The sequence below is a fragment of the Bubalus bubalis genome, chromosome 6 (genome assembly GCF_019923935.1).
Source record: "Bubalus bubalis isolate 160015118507 breed Murrah chromosome 6, NDDB_SH_1, whole genome shotgun sequence".
NCBI classification, from domain to species: Eukaryota; Metazoa; Chordata; class Mammalia; order Artiodactyla; family Bovidae; genus Bubalus; species Bubalus bubalis.
This window is the reverse complement of record NC_059162.1, coordinates 14,538,715-14,564,123: the sequence shown is the minus strand read 5'-3', so window position 1 is coordinate 14,564,123 and position 25,409 is coordinate 14,538,715. Positions and strand designations below refer to the sequence as shown.

The 25,409-nt window shown below is 41.5% G+C and overlaps 2 protein-coding genes across 3 annotated transcripts; one reads left to right on the top strand and one right to left on the bottom strand.

Annotated features, from left to right (window-relative positions):
• Window positions 1-1,688: 1,688 nt before the first annotated feature.
• On the bottom strand, window positions 1,689-16,402 carry CCT3 (chaperonin containing TCP1 subunit 3). The gene is made up of 14 exons (XM_006051981.3): window positions 16,232-16,402; window positions 14,173-14,234; window positions 13,434-13,484; window positions 13,282-13,344; window positions 12,144-12,240; window positions 9,016-9,133; window positions 7,365-7,551; window positions 6,582-6,731; window positions 5,513-5,645; window positions 5,251-5,332; window positions 4,005-4,185; window positions 3,030-3,275; window positions 2,639-2,770; window positions 1,689-2,022 (listed from the first exon to the last, which is right to left on the bottom strand). The coding sequence occupies exons 1-14, from the start codon at window positions 16,260-16,262 to the stop codon at window positions 1,918-1,920; spliced, it is 1,638 nt and encodes a 545-aa protein (XP_006052043.1). The 5' UTR covers window positions 16,263-16,402; the 3' UTR covers window positions 1,689-1,917.
• A 71-nt stretch (window positions 16,403-16,473) lies between these two features.
• On the top strand, window positions 16,474-25,146 carry TSACC (TSSK6 activating cochaperone). Of its 2 annotated transcripts, none has more exons than XM_025287668.3 (4): window positions 16,474-16,644; window positions 17,517-17,576; window positions 21,672-21,794; window positions 23,210-25,146. In XM_025287668.3, exons 1-4 carry the CDS (start codon window positions 16,626-16,628, stop codon window positions 23,425-23,427), a joined length of 420 nt encoding a protein of 139 aa, XP_025143453.2. In that variant the 5' UTR covers window positions 16,474-16,625; the 3' UTR covers window positions 23,428-25,146. The 2 variants fall into 2 exon arrangements, with proteins under 2 accessions (XP_025143453.2, XP_025143454.2); XM_025287669.3 differs by lacking the exon at window positions 16,474-16,644 and adding an exon at window positions 16,651-16,884.
• Window positions 25,147-25,409: the final 263 nt, after the last annotated feature.

The window sequence follows — 25,409 nt, the reverse complement described above, 5'->3', positions numbered from 1 at the left end:
AAAAAAATAGTTGCACCCTCTCAAGTGTCACCTCTAGACTTGGCATGTGAGGATATACTCAAGTGTCTTGGCTGAGCACATAGTGTTTAGCAGGATTCAAGGCTCCCCCAACCCCCAAAACACTGCTTTATGAGGGGGCAGGTGCAGAATAGAATTTAGTTGAATCCAGGAATTTGCCAGAGAATCATGACAAAGTCAAAGTGGCAGCAAAAACTGTGTTCATGGTGTCACTTCACTTTAGAGCCCATGCAGGCAACATAGTTGCTTGGGTAATGACTTAAAGGCTTTTTGAAAAGCACAAAGTGGCTCTGAAAGCTCCGATGAAGGATAGAGATTGATCTAACATTCCAAGAGGAATTTCCATAGGTTAGACTACTATGTACAATTATCCATGTATTTAACCATGAGAGGTAAAACCAGAATGGTTTTTACTAGAAAAGTGTAAAGAACAAATGGGAGGCAATTCCTCCAACCATCTCTTCAAGATCTTTGAGAATTAACTCATTATCTTTCTTTAATGTTTGAAAACTCTTGAGGGAATTAACACTTCATGTAGAGGCAGGGATTTCAGCAAAAGGTAGGTAGGCTGATTTCAGAGCCTCTCATAGAAAAGGAAAAGCTGAAAACTTTAGACCGGGTTAAACAGCAAGTTAAATACCAGGTGTGATGAGAGCAGATCTCCAAAGGCCCTTTTCAGGCACACCTCTGTTCAGTCATCATTGCTAGTTGTAAATTCAACTTTAGAGCCAGACCATCTATCTACACAGGAATTCTAAGCCTGCCACTTACCATTTTTGTGACCCTTGGACAAATTACTTTATGCTTTGGATTCCTAATAAAACAGGGTTATTACCCATCTTACAGGGTCCTTTTAAGGACTGGCTAATATATGCAAAGTGACCAAAACATAGCCATTATACAATAAGCACTATGTGCTAGCCATTATCATGCCACCTGATATTAAACTTAGTAATACTAACTCTTGTGGTCATGGAGGAGATAGAATCTGGTTGCATGAGTCATGAGGACAAAGGGAACAGGGAACGGCGCAGAGGAAGGTCTCTGAAGAAATCAAAGGCTAGCCCCACCTAGCCTCCAGAGTCTCAGGGTCACAAGACTTTTTTTTTGTCTTGATAAAAATGAAGCACAAAATGGGACATCTTTTGTTAATGTTAGCAGGGAAAGTAGAGATCCTCCTGTGACACAAACACACCAGGAAAATAAGCCAGCAAGCCAGAATAGACTGGAATCAGGAAGAACCCTGGGAGACAGCAAAGAAAGAATTCTAGGAATGACAGAAAAGGTTCTGAAAAGCTACAGGATACAGTACAAAAAACACATGCTCTATGTTCTTTAGGATGAACGCCAGAGCCCCGGCACATACTGGGTGTTGCTCTACATACAACCACACACAAGGAATACCATAGTTTGGACAGGTTCTTCCTGTTCTTTGGGTGGTGAATGCAAAGTTGTGCTTCTTTAAGCTTTACAGTATCAAGCTTTGAATTCCAAGAGCCATTCCAACTAGCATCTACTGAGAAGTGTGAAGAATACCCTCTCAAGAAAACAAAGTTACCTAATGACCTCAATCCCCATTCTTCTTTCTTCCCAGTAAGGTTTTTGGCCTTCTCCCTCCTTGCCAGGAGGCAGAGATATGACCCAAGGTTGAAAAACACATAACAACCATCTCAAATGACTTAGATTTAATCATCGGAAGCAAACTAAATGGAAAGCTTACAATAGAGAAGAATTACATGTCAGTGCCTTTTGCAAACTGAGCTGGGACAGAAAGAGACTGGGGCTGCCCCTCAACCTGATCCCTTCCAAACAAAGATATCCACAGTGTCCCTGGCAATCTGGCCCAGGGTAGGGGGAGACTCTGTTGGCTCTGTGCGTTGAAGTTGCCTTGTCCACTGCTCACTCCTGGCCAGCATCAGGAGCTCCGCCCTGCCGGCTCTGGTCGTCACCCTTCTTTTTGTGGCCTGAGACGATGTCATCAATCCGCAGCAGCAGAACTGCCGTCTAGAAGAAAAACCACAGCCCCAAAGAGGTCAGCAGACAGGAAGGACACTTGTTTTCTTTCAGACATTATCACTCAGCTCCTCCTACATAATTATCATTTTATCTGAAATCTACCCTTCAATAGTCTTGAGTGTAAATGGAGCTCTCCCTAAGCAAGAGATGCTACTTGGGCTAGTTCACTTTTCCCTTCTGGCTGTGCCACACAGCTTGTTGGATCTTAGTTCCCTGAGCAGTGGCTGGACTTGGGCTCTGGGCAGTGAGAGAGCAGAGTTCTAACCACTGGTCTGCCAGGAAATTCCTTACCTTGCTCTTTATTTTTAAGACTTTTTTTTCATGTGGATCATTTTTTAAAAAGTCTTTACTGAATTTGTTACAATATTATTTCTGTTCTATATTTCGGTTTTCTGGCCCCAAGGCATGTGGGATCTTTGCTCCCAACCAAGATTCTAAACCTGCACCCCCAAGTGGAGAGTAAAGTCTTAACCACTGGACCACCAGGAAAGTTCCCACTACCTTGCTTTTTAAGTGAGCTAAAAATAAGCAGGGGGATGGAATTCCTGGGGAGATCTTTTGAAGAATACTCAAACAGCACAGCATATGATTTTGACTGCCTCACCTCTACTGCTGTCTTATACGTTTGCAGCTTTACAGCCAATGGTTCCCAGATGCCCAGTTCTTTCATGTCCACCAAAGTGCCTGTTTCACCATTTACACCCCAAGTCTCACAATTCTCCTGGGTATGCTTGGCCTGTAGTTGGAACAAGCATAAACGGTTAAAGGGGAAAATATTAGGAACAAGTAAGCTGACAGAGACCATTAGACAAGAACCAAATACACTGATAAGGCAGGAATAAGAGAAAATGCCAATGACAGCAAATAAGGTAAAAATTAAGATCGAGTTTTTAAGGGAAGAAGCTACCAGGAGAACCTGGGGGGACAGACATGAACCATCCTTAGTCGCAACACAGCTTTTCCTACCTAAGAGAACAGCGTGGAAAGGAACTCACCCGAAGGGAGGTAAGCAGACGGATGGTGCTGGCTCCACAGTTCTGGGTAAGGGTGCGAGGGATGACCTCCAGGGCTTGAGCAACGGCCCGATACGGCCACTGTTCCACACCAGTCATGGCTTTGGATTTTTCTGTCAAGGCATGAGCCACAGCCATCTCAGAAGCCCCGCCCCCTGGCACCAGCTGCGGGTCCAGAAGAACATTGCGGCACACTTGCATGGCATCCTGGAGGTTGCGTTCTACTTCCTTGGGAAAGCAAACAGACAGTATAAAGCCAAAGTTCGATGGCTCAGGAACAAACCGGAAGCATCAAAGGACTTCCTGATTGCCAAGTTTGGTAAACCACCAAAGAGGGCAGACTAAGAAAGGTCCTTCAAACCTTTTGGGAAGGGTAGATGCTGTAACTGTGGAAAAACACATTAACTACAATTCCAAGAAGGCCACGGGGAGGAGGTGTCACTCTGGGGTATTAGGCTTTTGTCCCCTGTGCTTGACAGACCTATACCCTACTCTGTCCTGTCTACTTGTATACTCTAGGAGGCTGCACAGCATACTGGAAACTCTGTACTTATTAGCTATGTGCATTCCGTAAGTTATTTAACCTCATTAAGAAAAAAAAGGTAATATTTATTAATTTCAACTTAAATAAGAAAACAATGGTTGCTAGGGGATGGGGAAACAATGAGTTTAATGGGTATAGCACCTCACTTTTTCAAAATAAAAGTTCTAAAGATCTGTTGCATTAGAATATGAATACACTTAACACTGCTGAACTAATACATTTAAAAATGGTTAAGACAATAAATGTTACATTTAAAAAAATTTTAATCACAATTTAAAATAAAAACATTTGCAGCTTCAGATGACAACTGAATAACTATAAATGGCCAACAGGAAAATTTTAGGCCCTTTGGGAAACTCTCAAGAAATGGAATGACCTACTTCAATTCAGTCACACTTCTAAGGCTGACTCACCGAGAGAATCTCTTTGCTGGCCCCTCGGAGGAGAATTGTGCAGGCCTTGGGGTCTTTGCATTCAGTGATGAATGTAAAGTACTCATCTCCAATTTTCTTGATTTCCAACAGGCCTGCTCCTGTTCCAACATCTTCTTCTCTCAGTTCCTCTGGCCGGCTGACTATCCGGGCCCCACAGGCTCTAGTGATTAGATGGGGAGGAGGGGGACAGGGAGAAGACCAGATGATGTCAGATACTTTTACTCACCTTCCTGGTCCCTAGAGTCTGTGGTGGGCGATAAAGGAAGGGCAAAAGTGGATTGCTAGTAACAGTTCTACCGAACTTGAGAGGTCTTGGCTGCCTGGTGAAACAGATTTCCAAATACAGAGGTAAAGTTTCCTTAAACTAATATAGTTTTATAAGTGTACATACCTAAGATAATTACCATAATGAGATACTGTTTAATTCAAAGTATATTCAGTAGACCCTAAAATTTGGACAAATGAGTTCTTATGCATGTTAGATAATGGTCATTTCTATGCTGAACTTGCCCTATATTGCCTAGTTAGATCTCAAGGCCAATAACAGGACTACACTAAAAACAAAACAAAGGTCAAGCAAGAAGGAAGGTAAATATATGTCTGACCCCATTTTAATGAATGTAGGGCTAATTTTTTATGTCATTCTTTCCCCCTACTCATGGGCATGCAGAGTCAACTATATATACGCATGCATGCCCTGCGCCATTTCAGAGCAAGCGTTTTAAGTATAAAATCACGTTTTAAGTATAAAACCACATTTGGATCTATGGCGTATTATGTGATGTTAGGATAGACTTAACATTAAAAAAAAAAAAAAAGATGGACCTAAGCCTAGATATCCATGCTGAAGTAGTGAATGCAATCTAAGGTTGTATTAACAGTAACTGAGGATCCAATCAAGAAAATTATTGGTTCTATCATATTCTGAGCTAGTTAAAACAGACGACTCTGAAATGGACCCCTATACCAAGGTGGTGATCACAGATGTCTAAGCATAAGCTGTTCACTTCTGGTTAGGAGCAACAGAGTCTCATGCAGCAGATAATTGTTACTCTAGAGGACCTCTGAAGAGGGCAGATGGCTAATCCCAGGTTATTTCCACCTGTAAATGATTTGGCTGTTGTGTCCTGTTAAGCTTTATCAGATAATGATGACTACATTATGAAGCTACAAAATAAAAACACATGGGAAGGAGCACAATTTTATTTCTACCTGACCTACTCACCTAGCAATGCGATTATTATCTGTCTTCCGGACTCTGCGGATGGCTGTGATATTTGCTCGCATGAGGTAGTGCTGAGCTAAATCTGTGGAAATAGAGATGTCAAGTTGGAAGCCAGAAACTCCAGGTTCTGAACTGCTTTTATCTTCCATGTAGCCTAACCATCACCTGTCCATTATGGTCAGTGTATGACAACATGGGATGAAAAAAATTACCCATCCTCTTCTACCACAACAGCAGTCTGGAAAAATGAATGGAATCCTACCAGAGATGCCCTTCTCTGTGATGACCACATCTGGCTTCAGCTGGATAATGTCCTCACAGAGCTGCTGAATGTACTCTTCTTCCATTTGGAGGATTCGGGTGAAGTCCTCCTCTCGTGTGATTTCAATGTCAGTCTATGTGGTGAAGAAAAGTCACCATGAATTAAAAATTCTGAACTAGTGAAGCTCTTTAGCTACTACTACACTCCCTCTGGTATAGAAGGAAATGGCAACATACTCCAGTCTTGCCTGGAGAATCCCACGAACAAGAGGAGCCTAACGGGCTACAGTCCATGGGATTGCAAAGAGTTGGACATGATCGAGCAAGTCACACACACACACACACACACACACACACACACACACACACACACCCCCACCTGACCCCTCTGTTTAGCCCTTTCATGAATCCCAGAAAGCAAGAGCTGGAATAAACCATGATCCAACACCTCTGTACACCAGTTTAGCTCCAACAATCATCTACACCTAGCTTAACCCCATTTAGTTATTTACCGGAAGGAAAGTCACAATGCAATTAGTGGAGAGTTTGGCTAAGGTCTATAGCCACTTAGTTCAATGTTTCCTCTGACTTGTCAGCATGCAGGGTAACTCAGGGTCTTAATTCTCCCAACTTATAATGATTCTTGTTCCCAATCACTGTTTGATAAGCTTCAATTACTTTGTTTTATTCAAGTGTGATGGAGCCTTGAGTTTCCTGTCCTTTGGAAATTTTTTAGCACTTCAAAGCTCAATTAACTCCTACTCCATGTTCTACTAATGCATTAGAAAAGGTTGCATGATACTCTGGAATTGAAGCCAAACAGAGCTGGGTTCAAATCCTGATTTGGCCAATACAAAGTATGTTCCTAAAGCAGTTAACCTAACTTTTCTGAGCTACAGATCCCTCATCTGTAAAATGAAAGTCAGTATCATTTGCTCTTAAGGGTTGTTGTAAGAATCAGAGACTACATATAAAGGTCACACAGTAGGCATGTACCAAGCACTTCTTACCTCCTTGGTATAGAAACAGAGTCTTACATCAACTTTACGGAACAGGGCCAATGTCCTTACCTGGCTCTCTCCTTTCTTGTATTCCAGAGAAGAATCCAGCAACACAATGCGAGGGTTCTTGATGTAGCGTCGCATTCGTGGATGGGTCACATCCTTGTTAATCATGACTCCACGTAAAACACACGAGTCTTCAATGATGCCCCCAGGTATCTGAGCAAAAGAATTACTTTAATCCACAACCAGGAGACACTTCTCAACTTCCTTTTCAGACATTCATCTTTCCCAAATAACCACCATTTCAGATTTCTAAATTTTCCACAAATCTCAAAAACAACTACAGCTTCAATCACCTTTCTTTCTCTCTAGGAAGCACATCAATCTTAGACCATGACACACAATTTGAAGGTTGGCTGAAACAGAAGTTCAGTGATTCACAAAGATTTAAAGAGGCATATTTCTCTACCTCCTGAAAGAGAGTTCCACGAATTTTAGGTATAGGGCTCCCTCTACTGGTCACAAGTTATTAATGCTTCTTTTAAATCTTAGATGGAGAAAGCTTTATTAGTGCTATGGTGTAGAACCCTTATTTCCTGACCTAGTGTCTGATATGCACACAAATACAGACAAAAAAAAAAAAGGCTTTCCCTTGCCCCTGTAAACCGTGGGTAGAGAGAGCAGTGAAGCTAACAGAATTATTTCGGATACCTCTTTAGTATCTTCTTTTTCAAGATTTTTGTTTTCCAGGTAGTAAATACTCTTCTTCCTGGTTCTAATAACAAAGGTATCTTCCTCTGATTTAAACTTACTTCTTCTGCAAGCAAAGTACACACTTGAAGAGTTTACCTTTTCTACCCTTGCATATTTCTTGATGTCAATCTCTTTCCGGCCGTTCTCCTCAAACTGTACAGTTTTGACAGCATCCAGGGCAATGTTGCAAGCCAAAGAAGACCACCGACTGATTACTTTGGTAGTAATGGAGCTGTTGATGATGTTCAGCATCGTATCTCGGTTACTGGTGTCGACAGGGATACTGGAGAAAAGAAAAACAGGTAATATGCTCAGGGGGGTCTTGGATATTTAAGAAATCCCTCATCTACATCTTGATGGCTGTAACAGTGGGCCAACAGGCAGAAGAAGGGGCAATTTGTTTCTTCATAGGAAACTAAAGTGTTATCAAGAAGTAACCTTGTCCATCTTCTGCTTTTCAGAAAGCTTACAATTAACCCATCCCTGGAAGGTGTCTCAAATCCCGGAATAATCTGCTCCCTCCTCTGACAACCCTCCACATTTACTTAAGAGTTTACAGTACAATATTCTCTTTACTGTCTACTCCAACCATATGCACTCTATATAACTTTAACAACTTGACTCAAGAAACATTTCATCTTTGAAACTTCATCCCTTAACTAAAAAATCCTGAAAGTCGTAGAAGACCTTGGATACTATCTTGTCTGAATTTTCACATACTGCTGAAATCCCTCTTATTAACAGTGTAAGACACACAATAAGCAATCATTAAATAGTTGTTGAATCATGTATTTTAGAGAAAAAAGCAATAGCTTCAAAAGTTATTGCTTCATAAAAAGAAGAATGTTAATGACTCAGATCCAAATATTCAATAAATCCTTTGTATCTCTATGTTCTTATAAAGCTTACTTCATAAAATTATCTGCAGTCAAACACCTCATTCTCTAGGAGTGCTAGTTATCAAACACTTTGTTTCTTAATAGCAGGCGGTACAATACAAAGCTTCCACACTGTGGGGTACTTGTGCATCCAACAACCCAAGAATATGAGTAGATTATAGGTTTTATTTTTTAAACAACTGTTTTAATAAAAAAGTTTTGCATTTTGTATCATCTTCTCATTTAACTGACATTCCCTTAAGTAGAAGTCACACATTTTTATATTTTTTTTATTATACCTTATAGCAGTCAGCAAACACAGAGCAACGGCAAGTTCTGTGATAACTCGACTGGATTCAAACAGCATTTTCAGTACCATCCTTTTCATTTGAATGAATACAGCTGACTATTATCCTATACAACGCTGTGTATTACAGAGAGTACTGACTGGATTAGTTATAATCATACATGATGGCAGGATATTTTAATATTAAGTCCTCAATAATCACAGTTATCTAACTCCTTGTTTCTCCTACTACAATCTGTAACTTGGGAGTGAAGCTCTAGTTCACTTACTATACATTCCCCAAGGCAGTGTCTAACATGGAAACTAGCAGGTTGCATGTAACCAAAGCATGTTTTGAAGAACTGAACCTAGCGCCTTTTATTTGTCTGCTCTGGATCCTTGGCCGTTTTCTAAAAGCTTTTATTCCCCTTATCCTTCCCTTCATTTTGCTCCCCTCTTTCTCCTTGCAAAATAATACGAACTACTGGTGATGTGCCCGGCCTTCCTTTACCACCTAAGAACAGATCAGTCTTCAGGCCTTCCTTGGTCGACACCACCCGCTTCTGGTCCCCACCTCCAATACCTTATTTTCTTAAGGGTGCTGATCATATCGTCCAATGCCTTGCGGTAAGCACTGATCACCACTGTTGGGTGCATCTGCTGCTCTAGGAAGTGCTCAGCCACAGACAGCATCTCCCCAGCTGAGAAAAGATATATATACCATAACATCTTAAAAAGTATCTGGATATCAAAACAACTTCATTAAAGCTTCTAAAATACCTGCTCTTTTTTTCTAAAGCAGGTCTGCCCCAAAGGTATGCCAACACTATTTCAAATTTTGTACTCTGTACAAGCCAACTCTGAAATAAAGTACTAATCAGATACATTTTAAATGACTCAAGATTGATCCTAGGGTTTACTTAATTCTGTGATCTAACTACATATGTTATCAGTTTCTTAAACAGTAAATATTTTTCCAAAGACTCTAAAAAGAAAGAAAAATACATAAAGGAAAATCGATTTGCTTATTATTATTTCAATACCTAAGATGTAGTCAAACTGCAGGTACTGAACGCCCCCACCAAAACTCTACACCCAGAGAATACCCATTAAAATCTTACCCTTTGGAAGAGGAATTATTGGTAAAATGCCTTTCTTTTAAAAACTGTCCTTACTTTTAAATTCTAATTAAAACACACACAAACACAGAGAAATACAAATACACACTGACATATAAAAGTTTGCTTCTAAAACACCATTAATTTTGGTCAAAAAAGGGCCTTTTACAAAATGCTTATATTATCAGGTCCACTAATTCTTTTTTTTTTGACATTAATTCTTAAAATGTACACAAATGTGTCAAAGTTCACCTATCTACTCTCTGGCATGTGCTCAAATGTTTGATTTTGATACTTTAGAATTCATAAGTGACTATTAAGTATATTAAAAGATAATCAAACATTTTAAAAGATGCTCTAATAACTTAGAAAAGACTATGCTCTGTTAAACAGCAGCCAGAATAGTATCATAGAAGTTATCTTCAGAAATGGCAATATTTTGGTGTTTTTTAAATAGCTATGTCTAATATACCTAGACCTATGGATAGTTAACCTATTTAGTATCTTCAGAAGATTCAACTAAGATTGCTGTTGTTGGTATTCAACTTTTTCAACACCATGGACTATGGTCCATCAGGTTTCACTGTCAATGGGATTTCCCACGCAAGAATACTAGAGTGGGTTGCCATGTCCTTCTCCAGGGGATCTTCCCAACCCAGGGATCCGAGCCTTCTGTGTTGGCAGATGGATTCTCTATTCAGATCAGATCAGATCAGTCGCTCAGTCGTGTCCAACTCTTTGCGACCCCATGAATCGCAGCACGCCAGGCCTCCCTGTCCATCAGGAACTCCCGGAATTCACTGAGACTCATGTCCATCGAGTCAGTGATGCCATCCAGCCATCACATCCTCTGTCGTCCCCTTCTCCTCTTGCCCCCAATCCCTCCCAGCATTAGAGTCTTTTCCAATGAGTCAACTCTTCGCATGAGGTGGCCAAGGATTCTCTATTACTGAGCCAGTAAGATTACCATCAGAAAATTCTCACGTTGCTCCAGATATTTTCAAAATGAATACTATTATAAAAATTTCACAATCAACTTAAAATTTATGAAACTAACGCAACATGCTAAGTTTTCAAAAGGATGTTTTATGATCCCACAGAACACAGAAAGATTAGCCATTAAAACATGTATAGCTAAGACTCAGTCTTAAGATTCTATATTTCTCTATTTTACTACTCACTAAAATCTGTAATCTCAAAATCAGTATTTACTGCACTTAAATGGTCAGTCACAGACACGCAGAGATGAAAAATTTAAAGCACCCAATGCATACAATTCTCAGGCAAGACTGAATGCTCTGCCTTGTTTCAGCTCTCATCTTATAAAAAAGTGTCCTTTATGTGGTATATTTAGTGGCAAGTTTTCCTCAAATTTGTGCATTTTCTTGGTGATTTCACTGTTGAAAGCCCTTAAGTACTATCTAGTTTTCCCATGTACAAGAAGGCTCTGATGTGCCTTATAAAGACAATGAACTTACTATTACTAGATAAGCTTAGTTCAGGTGTGAGTTACAGTGATATTGGGCATGAGTTCAATGTTAATGAGTCAACAACGTACATTAAGTAAGGTATCTTTAAAACAAACCATGTTTACTTAAAAACAACATCCAGAGCTTTCCTGGTGGCTCAGCAGATAAAGCATCTCCCTGCAATGCGGGAGACCTGGGTTCAATCCCTGGGTGGGGAAGATCCCCTGGAGAAGGAAATGGCAACCCACTCCAGTATTCTTGCCTGGAAAAACCCATGGACGGAGAAGCCTGGTGGGCTACAGTGCACGGAGTCGCGAACAGTTGGACACGACCGAGCAACTTCACTTTAAAAGAAAACATAAAACACATATTTATGCTTGATAAAATATGTGACCAGAGGCTCAAAGGCATCTAACCCTGTACTACCTCCTGGAGTGATGGTTTACTGCTAAGTCGCTTCAGTCGTGTCCGACTCTATGCGACCCCATAGACGGCAGCCCACCAGGCTCCCCAGTCCCTGGGATTCTCCAGGCAAGAACACTAGAGTGGATTGCCATTTCCTTCTCCAATGCATGAAAGTGAAGTTGCTCAGTTGTGTCCGACTCCTAGCGACCCCATGGACTGCAGCCTACCAGGCTCCTCTGTCCATGGGATTTTCTAGGCAAGAGTACTGGAGTGGGTGCCATTGCCTTCTCCGGGAGTGATGGTTTAGTACTCACTAATTCAGTGTTTGTGGTGACTTTATAGAAAATAATTTACTGTAATGAGAATAGACTGTAATTTACTCTAACACATTTGAAAAACTTATTCTTTACCATGATGAACATTTTATGCTCAGTTGGGAGAGAATACATAGAAAATTAGCAACAAGTTCTTTAAATAGTTATATAATTAATGGATTAGTAAAAATGTTCTTAAAATATGACTCAGGGGACTTCCCTGGTAGTACAGTGGTTAAGACTGCACTTCCACTGCAGGGAGTGCTGGTTTGATCCCTGGTCAGGGAACTAAGATCCCACATACTGAGCAGTGTGGCAAAAATATAAAAAAGACTGACATTATCTCTGGCAAAAATCTAATGTTTCAATCTAATTTTCCTTATCAACCTTCCATTCTCTTCTTACCAAGAATAATTACTGATGTGGTCCCATCTCCAACCTCTTCATCCTGTGTCCGGCTAATTTCAATCATTGACTTGGCCGCTGGATGCTGCACTTGAATCTGAAAAGAAAAGTACAGGGCTACCCTGGTGGTCCAGTGGTTAAGAATCCACCCGCCCACGCAAGGGACATGGGTTTGATCCCTGGTCCGTGAAGATCCCACATGCTGCAGGGCAAATAAGCCCGTGTGCCACAACCACTGAGCCTGTCTTCCCTAGAGCTTGTAGTTGGGAACAAGAGAAGCCAAGGCAATGAGAAGCCCTCACGCTGCAATGAAGAGTAGCTCCTGCTCACCGCAACTAGAGAAAGCCCATGCGTAGCAATGAAGACCCAGCACAGCCATAAATAATTAGAAAAAGAAAAATGTAGAATTCATTGAATCAACACTACTCAAAGACCTCTTAACCCATTCTGCTTGGTCCTAACTCTTAAAGATTCTTGCTTCCACTTACTCCCTTTTATTGTTTGATCACAGATTAAAAGATTAAAACTGGCCTCCAAGATATCTAAGTAAACCACTTTTTCAAGTAGTTTTTGCAGTGGGGCAGGGGGAAGGAGGGGGAATGCATTAGACAACTTAACTATTAAAGTTTCTTGAGAACAGAACAGTATCTTTTAGCTAATTTATTGGGAGCACTGTTGTGGTGGTTGAATTGTGGCCTTTGAAAGAACATGCTGATGCCTCACTCCCTGGAAACTGTGAATCCAACCATATTTGGAAATATGGTCTTTGAAGATGAAATCAAGCTAAGATGGGGTTATAGGACAAATCAGGGTAGGCTCTAAATCCAGCCAATGGGATGGTGGAGACACACAAGAGAATGCCATATGACAGAAGGACAGTTTATAAGCCAAGAAATGTGGTCAAGATTCTGAAGCTACAAGAGGAAGGGTATTTCCGTAGAGCCTTCAGAGGGAGTGTGTCACTTCTGACACATTGAGTCTGGACCCCCAGACTCCAGTTCATGAGAATAAATTTCTGTTGTTTCAAGTCACACAGTCTGTGGTAACTTCTAAGCAGCCCGAAGAAACTAACCATTATTTACATTATCTCTTTATGTGTCTTTTGCAAAACGTTAGAAAACAAAATGAAAAGTCATACCTCTCGAAGAATGGCATTGCCATCATTGGTCATCACGATGCCTCCCATGGGGTCCAAAAGCATCTAGGACCAAAGCAAAGGTTATATTTAAGTGTCCCAGAAAACAGAAAGGGAAAACCTGTAGCTGAAGTTTCAGTATGAGATAAGCCTACCTTCATCATAGACTTCGGTCCCAAACATGTTCGGATGATATCTGCGATAGTCTATGGGAAAGAAAACACAAAACATGTTAAGCACAAACCAGAGGATGGTGATTGTGTGTTTCAGGGGAAGGGGTATGCGCAACTCACAGAGCCAGTGTTTTAACAAGGTCACTTTTAAAGTAGGGTTGGCAACTAACTTTCAATATAGGGTGTCATATGGCTAGATTCTGTTCCTTGTCTTTCCCCCTTTGGGAATGTTTTCTGGATATGCAAAGAAATAACTTTTCACAAGGAAAAAAAAGGGACATAGCTCTCACAGCTTCAGTTTCCCAGCAGTCCACAGATAATTGAAAGTCCACATATTTGTACTTCCTTCCATGATAGTGGCTTCCACCCCATGCTAAATTATATCCAGGGCTATTTTATTCTTTCATTCAAAAGATGTTTACTGAATATACCTATCCAGGATCTACAGTGAGTACTAGGAATACAAAAGGGAATTAATATAGTTCTTTTACCCAAGTAACTCAGTCTAGTATGGGAGGCAAACACAAACATGCAATATAATATGCACAATATGAGAAGACCATTAGACACATCTCAGAGAGGGAAGGCTTCTTTCTCCTTACCACCAAAAGGGAAATGTCCTGAAGGAAAGGAAATCAAATTTTCTTCCACCAAATCACAAACAAATACAGAAATACAAATATAGGCAAACTATTATAAACAACTTAAAAAAATATGCTACCTTGGCAGCATTGATGTTTCCAGATTGAACTTTTCTTCCAGATTCACGCTTTGTGTTCTGGCCTAAAACAGATAAAAACAAAAGGCATGGGAGGGAGATTCAAAAGGGAGGGGATATATGTATACCTACGGTTGATTCATGTTGAGTTTCAACAGAAAACAACAGAATTCTGTAAAGCAATTATCCTTCAAAAAAAAAAAAGGCGACACACCAGTATTGCTCCACTGTATATAAGCTACTCCCTAATCTTTGAAAATAAACACACACCCAGGTTTCATGGATGTATACACTGATTAAAGCTTATCGACTTGTACTCTTTAAATATCAATTATACCTCAACAAACTATTAAAAAATAAACACATGTACTTATGGCTACTTACTTATTTACTTCAATTCCTGGTATAATAAGAACAATCCACAAAGCTTCACTTCGGAATCTTGGTCATCACTTTCCCTCTAACCAAACACTCATGTATTTACAGCAAGGATTCATAATCTGAGCTGTATGGGATTCTCAAAGGGCTGGTGTCCCTAAAAAAGCATGAATCTCTTCTTTATATAACAAGGGAAAGAGTCTGGGGGTTTACATTCTCACACTAGGATATGGTGAACCATACCCACAGTCCCAACATAAATTATTGACAGTGACCCCCAGTGTGCTGTGGAATGAGCACACACACTCAAAAGTATTGGGGTTTGCAAGTTATGGTCACTTCATGCTTGAATATAATCAGAATGCCTCAGTTACCCACTTACCATCAGTTACAGTGTACTATATACTTTAATAGGGAGCATAATCAGTTACAGCCGCTACTGCCAAGGATTAACACGGACCTCGGAAAGGTTGCACAATGCACCACTAACTCACCCTAGGGCCCTTTCAATGAGAGACAAGCCAATGGCTATAACTGAACCAATGTATTGTTTTTCTCACTCCTCTCTCCAAATTATATTTTCCCTACAATTTGTTGTAAAATTTTCTATCCCGTCCCATCAAATCTAAACACAACTCTCTGGATTTAGATTCCTATTTCAGGCAGTGTTAACTAAAATCCTGCATGGATTTTTCTGATGGATTCATCAGGAAAAAACAGGTGTTTTTTTTCTCGGTTAAGCGAATGCTTGTCTTAAAATAGTTATTTTCCAGGTGTAGAGAAAATAGATAAAATCTCGGAACAGCATTCTTTACACAGAAGATGGTGAGAAAGGCAAAATGGCTAGTCAAGCATGTCAAGTGATCATGCAGGATGAGGTACAGTAGTTACACAGGATAGAAACATACCAGGTGAAGACAAGTGAAATGGGACTCATAAGTAAATAAGAAATCTGGGATGTTCCCGAAGGTAAAAAGAACTAATTGAGAAATTTGGGAAAACTCAGTTCTTAAGTGGGAAAGATTACAACGGAGGAGACATTTGCAGGGATAATTACATCTAATATAATATGATCAGTGAGAGAAGCAGGGTTACATCAGGAACAGGGGTTGACAAATGAAAATTCAAGACAACAGTTATAAAAAAAAGTGGCCAAGGAAACTCGCTGTTTCCAGACCCTATTTTAAACAATTTTATCTACTTATCTCATTTAAGCCTCACAATTCTACGAGGAAATACTGTTAACCCTAATAATAAAGATGGAACTATTTCGATCTTTATTTGGCCGAAGCCACACCACTATTAAAGGATGGACCAAGGTTATAAAGCTAGGCCAAATTAAAAAATATTTATTCATTCAGCTACACACTGAAAATCGCTCAAGGAAGCGTGCAGGGGCAAGGGTTGGGAGTGAAGAACGGAACGCCGAGTGGGAAGCATCTTTCCGAGGTCACTGCCCGGAAAGACAAGAGCCTCGCGTTCGGCGAGGGTGAGGTCAATTTGCGTTTGCGAAGGCAGGGAAATGGGTTAAGAAAAGAGGGAAACGGGAGAAGGGGCTTCCAAAATGAACGACTGGAAGGCTCCGCGGCCGAACTAGGGCGCGACTGGGCTGGGGCAAGGCTGTAAAGTGCGGAAAGGGGAGGGCGGCGAAGGGAGTCCCTTCCCAACCTTCCCCACAACTCACTAAGCACGAGCACCGGACGATGACCCATCATGGCGGCGCGATGCAGAGCCGGGTACCCAGAGCTGGGGGAACCGGCAGAACCTTCTGGAGAGAGAGAACCAGAGAGAAGCCCAGAAAACGCTGCCTCCTCGGGGCTCACACCTAAACCCGCTACTCTCTGAGTCACCACCAATCACTGCGTGCATCTCACTGACCGGCACGAAAACACACCAATTGACATTCTTAGCCCCACCCCCTGCGTTAGAACGCAGGGCAAGTTAGATAGAGAAAGCACGATGATAGAACTGCGAGGGCACAGGCGCTTGCGCAATAGGGTGGCCGCTCCCGGCCGCGTGCGGCGCGAACCTCAGCGCAAGCGCCGAGGCTCCGGCAGTTGGCCGGCACGCCACTGCGCATGTGTATCAACAACAAGGGTGGGTGCTGGGGTTGAGGCTTTCGATTAACACTGCAGATGAGGTCATTAAACTCTGGCGTCTAGGCTTCTCTCGGGCCGCGAAGGTCAAGAAAGGCGTGGCAGTTTCCACGCTTTCGTTCCAGCCTTAGCAACGGGGAACGATAGAGGGGCGGGACTTAAACCGGCTGTTGAGAGAAGACCTGGCCGGTTTGATGCCGGGTGAAATGGGAGTTGTAGTCCAATCCGGCTGGGCTGAGCGGTGACTATCCTTCCTGGCACGCTGGGAATTGTGGTTTATTGTCTCTGACTCGTTGCTGTGCGTGGACTTAACCTTTCTTAGGCACATGCTTTAATCTGAGGCTGCCAGCGGTACCAGGAGGTGCCTTAAGTTTTCCCCCGAGTTGTCCTATCCAAAAGACTTTTTCAAGTGTTCCGTGTAGTGCTCTCAAGATTTTCTTTCTCCACGCCCATTCCCTCCCTTGCCCTCCTCATCGCCTCAACTGCAGGTTCATTAGAGTTGCTGGAGAGCAAGAGTTTTAAAATAGCCTAACAGAATGAGAAAAGGACTGATATTACAGAAGTTAAAACGAGAGAACACGGAATATTTGCCTGTTCATAGGAGACTCGTAAGGTTTAGGCGTGGTTAAAGTACTGTTTTGTCCAGAAAAAAAGGAAATAGCTGTTTTCCAAACTAAAGGAAGGGCCCTGAGACCAAAAACAATTCAAGAACAGTTACTTCTATTTGGCCATAAACTAAGACAGTACATCCTTTCACACTTTTTCCTCTCCAAATTGGAACAGCCTGAGCTCTACTGGGGAGAACTTAAATTGTTAATAATAAAACAGTAAGATGGGTTGTCGGTCATGAGATACTATAATTTTTTTCCCCAGGCACCACACCTGAGGGTGTTCAGATGGAGCAGCTTCCTAGTCATCCTACTAACAGAAGAGGTGTGTGTCAGATGCCCTGCTTCCTCTCCCTTAAAACCAGACCTTCTTAATTGCCCAGCTTTTGGGGAAATGAAATTAGTTGTATGTATGGTTTTTTCCTATTATTTAGTCGGAAAGTATTTGTATTTGTTATGCATTTCCCACTAAATGGAACGTTCCTGTATTCCTAGTGCCTAGAACTGGATCTATTAAATAGTAGATACTCAGTAATTAAAAGTTGAAAAGTGTATTATTATTCCTTTGCATCTCCTCTTAATACTTAGGACAGAAGACATACTATTGACTCGAGTGAACAGATAATCAAACTGAGTGGGACAGTCCCACTAGTGGCCAGGGAAGTGCCTGAAACCATTTGACTCCAGAGCTTATTCACTTAATTGTAGGTGGGATAGATTATCTGAGAGGTCTGTACTGTCTTAACTTGAACATAAGTGAACTAGCTCTTTTCAGGGATTGTATTGTGCACTGGTAAAGAACATGACTTTGGAGTCTATAGGCCTGGATTTAATTCCAGCACTGCCTCATTGAAAAACCTTAAGCAAATTTCCTAACTTCAGATCAGATCAGATCAGTCGCTCAGTCATGTCCAACTCTTTTCGACCCCATGAATCGAAGCACGCCAGGCCTCGCTGTCCATCACCAACTCCCGGAGTTCACTCAGACTCACGTCCATCGAGTCAGTGATGCCATCCAGCCATCTCATCCTCTGTTGTCCCCTTCTCCTCCTGCCCCCAGTCCCTCCTAGCATCAGAGTCTTTTCGAATGAGTCAACTCTTCGCATGAGGTGGCCAAAGTACTGGAGTTTCAGCTTTAGCATCATTCCCTCCAAAGAAATCCCAGGGCTGATCTCCTTCAGAATGGATTGGTTGGATCTCCTTGCAGTCCAAGGGACTCTCAAGAGTCTTCTCCAACACCACAGTTCAAAAGCATCAATTCTTCGGTGCTCAGCCTTCTTCACAGTCCAACTCATACATGACCACAGGAAAAACCATAGCCTTGACTAGACGAACCTTTGTTGGCAAAGTAATGTCTCTGCTTTTCAATATGCTATCTAGGTTGGTCATAACTTTCCTTCCAAGGAGTAAGCATCTTTTAATTTCATGGCTGCAGTCACCATCTGTAGTGATTTTGGAGCCCAGAAAAATAAAGTCTGGCACTGTTTCCACTGTTTCCCCATCTATTTCCCATGAAGTGGTGGGACCGGATGCCATGATCTTTGTTTTCTTAATGTTGAGCTTTAAGCCAACTTTTCACTCTCCACTTTCACTTTCATGAGGAGGCTTTTGAGTTCCTCTTCACTTTCTGCCATAAGGGTGGTGTCATCTGCATATCTGAGGTTATTGATATTTCTCCTGGCAATCTTGATTCCAGCTTGTGTTTCTTCCAGTCCAGCATTTCTCATGATGTACTCTGCATAGAAGTTAAATAAACAGGGTGACAATATACAGCCTTGACGAACTCCTTTTCCTATTTGGAACCAGTCTGTTGTTCCATGTCCAGTTCTAACTGTTGCTTCCTAACCTGCATACAAATTTCTCAAGAGGCAGATCAGGTGGTCTGGTATTCCCATCTCTTGAAGAATTTTCCACAGGCTACCTACTTCATAGGGTCAGTATTAGAAATGTATAATGTAATGTATGTAAATCACTTTTTATATTTATTTTTTCTGTTCTTCCTTTTGCTGCTCCCCAGTCTCATCCTCTATTATACATTGTCTAGTCATCAGTATAGTTCTTTTAATATGGACTGTGTGTAATGTACTCTTCAAACCTTACAGTTCAGTAGAAAATGCACTGTCTACAGTGTAATACTGTCATTTCCTGAGAATAGCAGCCATGTCTGTTTAATGCACTGTAGCATCTTCAGTGGCTGATACATAGAAGCACTAAGCTATCTCTTATATATATGAATGAGTAAATTTGAGTTTTCTATCTTCTTTGATCTTATTATGACAGTGAATTGTGGATTTCCATTGTCTTGATCCCTTTAATTCTTTCATGGAGCCAGATAGTCTGCCTTTCCATCCATTGCTCTTCTTTGGATTTTTGATTTTTGATTTTTATTTATTTACTTACTGTTGGCCGTGCTGGGTCTCCCTTGCTGCACACGGGCTTTCTTTAACTGTGGCGAGTGGGGGCTACTCCCTAGTTGCAGTGGCTTCTCGTTGCAGTGGCTTCCCCTGTTGCAGAGCACAGACTCGAGGGTGCCCAGGCTTCAGTAGTTGCAGCTCCCGGGCTCCAGAGCGTGGGCTCAGTAGTTGTGGCACTCGGGCTTAGTAGCTTCGAGGAATGTGGGATCCTCATGGACCAGGGATCCAATCCAGGTCCCTTTCTTTGGCAGGTGGATTCTTAACCACTGGACCACCAGAGAAGCCCTCCTCAGTCTACTTTGCCACTTCCTTTTCATCTTGCAAACTTTGGGAAGGAGTTCCCCAAAGGTCCAGGTTTCTCTCCCAGATTTTGACCTGGGAGAGCTAATTTATTCTTGCAGCTCCTTCATCACCTCTTTGTGTCTGGTGTGGAAGTTTGACCTTTCACCTGAGCTCAGTGCCATCTCTTTGGCTGTTTTTTAGGCGTTTGGACTGCTTTGTCTCATCTCATATCCAATATGTCCAAAATGTGATTTATGTTAATATGACATTACTGAAACTCAGATTTCCTTGAGTGAAAAAGGAAATTCAGATGCTTGTGCAGTTGGGAGGGTTGATGAGATAGCTGGAGAATAAGAATGAATAAGAGTGATGAGGACCACAGGGACTGGAACTGGGGATTCAGTGCCTGTAGCTATCTGCCCATCTATCTCTCTCTCTCTTATACTGTCTCTTCTCTCTAATCTCTTGCTTATACCTGCTTCTTAAAGCATGCTAGCCAAATTTGCTAGCTTTCATTGACCCCAGCTTTACATCTTCCCAGCAGAGCAAATTGAGGAAAGCAAGCTTGGACACAGAATCTACCTATCAGTCCCAAGGCATGACAAGCCCAGTTTGCCTCATGTGCTTGCCCCTTGGATCAGTCCCAGTTGCCAAGTGGGATAGGCTACCACGATTGGCCTATATTGGGTCACATGTCCATTCCTGTTGGAATAGGGAGAGGGGCCTGATGTATGTATGACCTAGAATCTGGGGAACAAGTAGCTTCTCAGAGGAAGGGTGGCTCAGTAGACAGAAATAACATATGTCTCTTATAACACTCGTCATTTTCTTCCTACAAATCAAAATTTCCTTCTAACTTAACTATTTTTGCCAAAGGTAATCTATTTTTCCCCATTAAGAACTTCCATGTTCAACCCATTTTAATCCTAATGTATTGATTAAAAATTGTATCAAATTTTCTAACCCTAAAAAATCTCAGTGATTTTCTGAGAGAGTCTCAGATTTATATTGGAAAGGGTCTTCCATGACCCATCCTGCTTTTCCCACTCTCCCCACCCTAATTCTGGCCACTTTCCTAGGGCTCCTTATCATTCTAGCCACGTTCTTGCATCCTTGTCTTTGCTCATACCGTCTTTTTTTCTTCCACTTGAATTATCTTTTCCACTTATCCGAAGCTTCCTGTTTTCAAGGTCTAGGAAGTATCCTCCACCTGCCTGGAGTCTTCTTTGTCTGTTGTACTCATGTTGATACCTCTCCCCCGCCCTTTCAAAAACATTCATTTTTACATTTAATCACATTTCAGTATAACTAAAAGATAAAAGGACTTATTTTCACGCAAGACTATCAGACTCACTGTTTATGTCCTGTGTTGCTATATCACCATTTCACCAGGGTCTGATTTGTCTTCCTAACTAGGTATTAAACACCTTAAGAAACCATGTCTTAGTCATGTTTATGCTCTAGTATTCAGTGCAGTAGTCAGCGTGTAGCACAGATCAATAAGAACTTGTAAAATGTAAGCAAATTAGATTTTAGCTTATCCCATCTCTGCTTGGTTTCCCTTAGTCTCACTGTGGTTTCTTTTTTTGTCTTATATAACTTTCTTTGGAGACATTCAGGCCAGGGCCTCAGCACTTTGAATTCATAGACCAGATGCAGGATTCTAATTAGGCTGTCCCTTGTCAGGATGAACTCTGACTTAGTTGTCTCTGATTTTGTTCCAGCCAAAGAGGAGGGTAATACTGTGCCTCTTTGTCGAGCCAAACCCTCCCCCAGCTTTATTAATCTTCAAGCAAGTTCCCCACCAGTCACTTTCCTGAAAATCCTGCCAACAAAGTTGCCGTCAGGTAAGGAAGGAGGCAGGGTGGATTTCCCAAATAGACTCAGCAACAGGGAGGGTTTTATGGACGAGGTGGCTGGAGCTTTCTTTTATTGATTTTGGTGCTGACCTCTGGGTCCAGGCACCTTTAGATTTTTCGCTGGTAGTTTGTTGATTATTCAGTTCTGTTGATTTCATTTTCTTCCTGATTTTACGAGTTCATTTGTTTGTTTGTTTTGCTCATTAATGCCTTTATTAGACTGGCAGGACTGAAATAAGACTTTCATTGCTTGTTTAGTAATGTTAGTTAAAAAGTGACTAGGGAAAGAAATAGTAACTATTAGCTCAGTTTCTTTGCATTTCAGTTATTCATCCTCCCACAGAGAAATCAGTGCATGTTTAGCATACCTGTGGGAACCCAAACAGAGCACTCAGTTCAGTTCACTTCAATTCAGTCGCTCAGTCGTGTCGGACTCTTTGCGACCCCATGAATCGCAGCACGCCAGGCCTCCCTGTCCATCACCAACTCCTGGAGTTCACTCAAACTCATGTCCATCGAGTCGGTGATGCCATCCAGCCATCTCATCCTCTGTCATCCTCTCCTCCTCCTGCCCCCAATCCCTCCCAGCATCAGGGTCTTTTCCAATGAGTCAACTCTTCGCATGAGGTGGCCAAAGTATTGGAGTTTCAGCTTCAGCATCAGTCCTTCCAATGAACACCCAGGACTGATCTCCTAGAGAGTCATAACTCCTGAGTTTGAGGACCTCAGGGTTTAACAAAGAAGTCAAGACCAATGAATATACAATGTATAAATAACTGCCAGGGTTAACTGGCAGAGCTGGATGTGTATAATGTAGTTAAAAACATTAAAAATGGGTGCAAAAAAAAAATGGGTGCAGCAAGACTGGTTGAAGTTAGAAAGCAGGAAGAATTTCGAGTCACTGCTGATGACTTACTGTGTCAGGTCAGAGAGAAGAAAGCTGAGGTATCTCCTGAGCTCTTGAAAGGGAGGTTAGGCCTCAATCTCAAACCATTTCATTCACTCATCAAATATCTGTTGAACACTTACATGACAGGTATCCTTCTAGATGCTGGGGACACACAAGTGAACAAAGCAGACAAAAATCCATGCCTTCCTGGAGTTTACATTCTAGAAGGGGGAATTAGCCAACAATTAAATAAGTAATTATAATTTACGCCAAATAATCGTAAGTACTAAGGGGAAAAGTGAAGCAAGGGAGTGAGTAATAAATTCCAGTGTATTGGTTTCAAATAGGCTGGCCAGGTAGGCTTCATAGAGAAGGTGACAGTTGAGCATAGTTGCATCTGGGTTGAGTTGTGCCCAGAAAGCTTAGAGGGGTCTTCTTATGAGAACCTTTCCCATCTCAGTACAATTATAAAATCTCTTTTGTCCCCTTTGCACCTCCATTGCTCTTCCTTCAGGTATTGACCACAAGCCCAAGGAATGCCTAGGACTCCTAGAATGTATGTATGCCAATCTCCAGCTTCAGACCCAGCTCGCCCAACAACAGATGGCTATTTTGGAAAATTTACAAGCATCCATGACACAACTGGCTCCTGGGAAAGAAAACAAGAACTCTTCTCTCCCAGCCTTATCTCGCAATCTATTGTTCAGTCACCTGCCCCAATTCAGTAAATGAATTGTGGAACAAAGTTATTGTGTATGTTTTCCCTGCTCTCTTCCCAGTAAACCGTTGATGGAATCTGGGCTTATATATTCTATATGTGGTTGGTTGGTTTACAAGATCATATTAAGTGCTCACTGAGTGCAAAGCGCTGTACAAGGCACTTGGGGATGCATATTACAAGAGAGAGAAATTGTGGGCAGGGAGTTTACTATCTAGCAAAGCAGAAAAGACAGTTCATTGTAAAATTTAGCAATACTCTAAGAGGGAATGGAAGTTCAGAGATAGAGGTTAGTAGGATACTGGATCAGTCGTGGAATCTTGCCAGAGGAAGTGTTGCCACTTGATGAAGGAGCTACATTGGATGGCCTAGACAGATGAAGTAAGATAGTTCCATGTCAGTTGGAAAGCTTGGGCAAAAACCTAGAGCTAGGGGAATAAGTCTTCAAAAATTAGGAAAAGAGGTTTTTTTTACCCCCAGAATGTAGAATGTGATGTGAAGCAGAATGTGGAGCAGCTGAGAATAGAACAGCTCTCCCTGGAGAATTGTTCTGCTAACAACTGTTAGAAGCTCTGATTTTATCTGAAGCACTGGAAAGCCATTGGAGGCTTTCAGGTAGCAAAGGATACCAAATGGGCAAAACATTTTGGGGTGGATGGAGGATGGAAGTGGAGAGGCCCCTATGAAACTACCAGGGTCTGGATAAAGGGTTTAGATATAAAGACAGGCAATGGGTAGATCTTAGCTATATTGTAGAGAGGGACTAGTCTCGAGCTTGAAGCACCAAGCGACAGCATCCTGAAATTTCTAAGTTGGGAAATCAGTTTAGCTTTCATGGAGGTTCAAATCCAGCCACATATTTTCAGTGTTTGAGAAGCAGACACCAGAGGTTGGCTTAGTCATTTGAACTACATTAGATCACCGCTTTCTTATACATTTGTGTTGGCGAATTATTCTTGAGACTGAAACTAGGTCCTTTTTCCAGAAGCTTCTTTTCCTATGGAATGTGGAGAAGACAAAAGGAGAGTTAGGCCTGAATTCAGAGATAAGAAAGTGAGAAAGCAGTGATTGAGAAGAGAATTTCACATTGGCTTCAACTCTTTGAATGGTTTTTCAGAGACTTCTTTTTTTAAAAAAACTTTTTATTAATATTTTGTATTGGGGTATAACCAATTAACAGTTGTGAAAGTCCTGCAGTCAAATCCTGCTGGCCTTCAAAGTAAAATTCTCTGGGGACTCCTAGTCCTTTGCCGTTGTTGGGTTCCAGTGTCCTCCTCTCGATGGTTGTTCAACAGCTAGTTGTGATTTTGATGGTCTCACAGGAGAAGATGAGTGCATGACTTGGTCTGACAGGAGAAGGTGAGTGCCATCTTGAATCTGCTTCCAGAGAGAGTTCTTTATTGTGTATGAATAAGGAAGACTGAGCAGAGATGTATGTCATAAACCATCACAATACTGTAGTTATCCTCCAATTAAAAATAAAGTTAAAAAAAGGAAGACAGCAGGAATAAGGCTGAAGTGAAGCTTGAGGAATTGGGGTTGGGGATTGAAAATTTTTGATTAAGCTATTATTTGTGGAGAAAAGAGAAATAAAGTAATTTTAGAAAGAGGCTCTGACATTTGTGCATAAAATTTGACCCAACTGCTTGGAAAGAGAAAGGATATGTTATGTCTGAAAGTATGTCTGTTTCATCATCTCATCATCTTCATTAAAATGCAATTTTTGAGTAAGATCTGAATGGGGTCCCCTCTTCCCTTAGCCAGTGATCTCTCCATTCACACTTAAAATTTTAAGAGTTATGCTCCCATTAGAATGGCATCAAGAAGACAAAAGATAACAGTTGTTGGTGAGGATGTGGGTGAAAAAGGAACCTTTAAACACTGTTGGTGGAAATGTAAATTGGTCCAGTGACTATGGAAAGCAATAGAGAGATTCCTGAAAAAATTAAAAATAGGTATGCCATGTGACCCAGCAGTTCCACTACTGGGTATATAC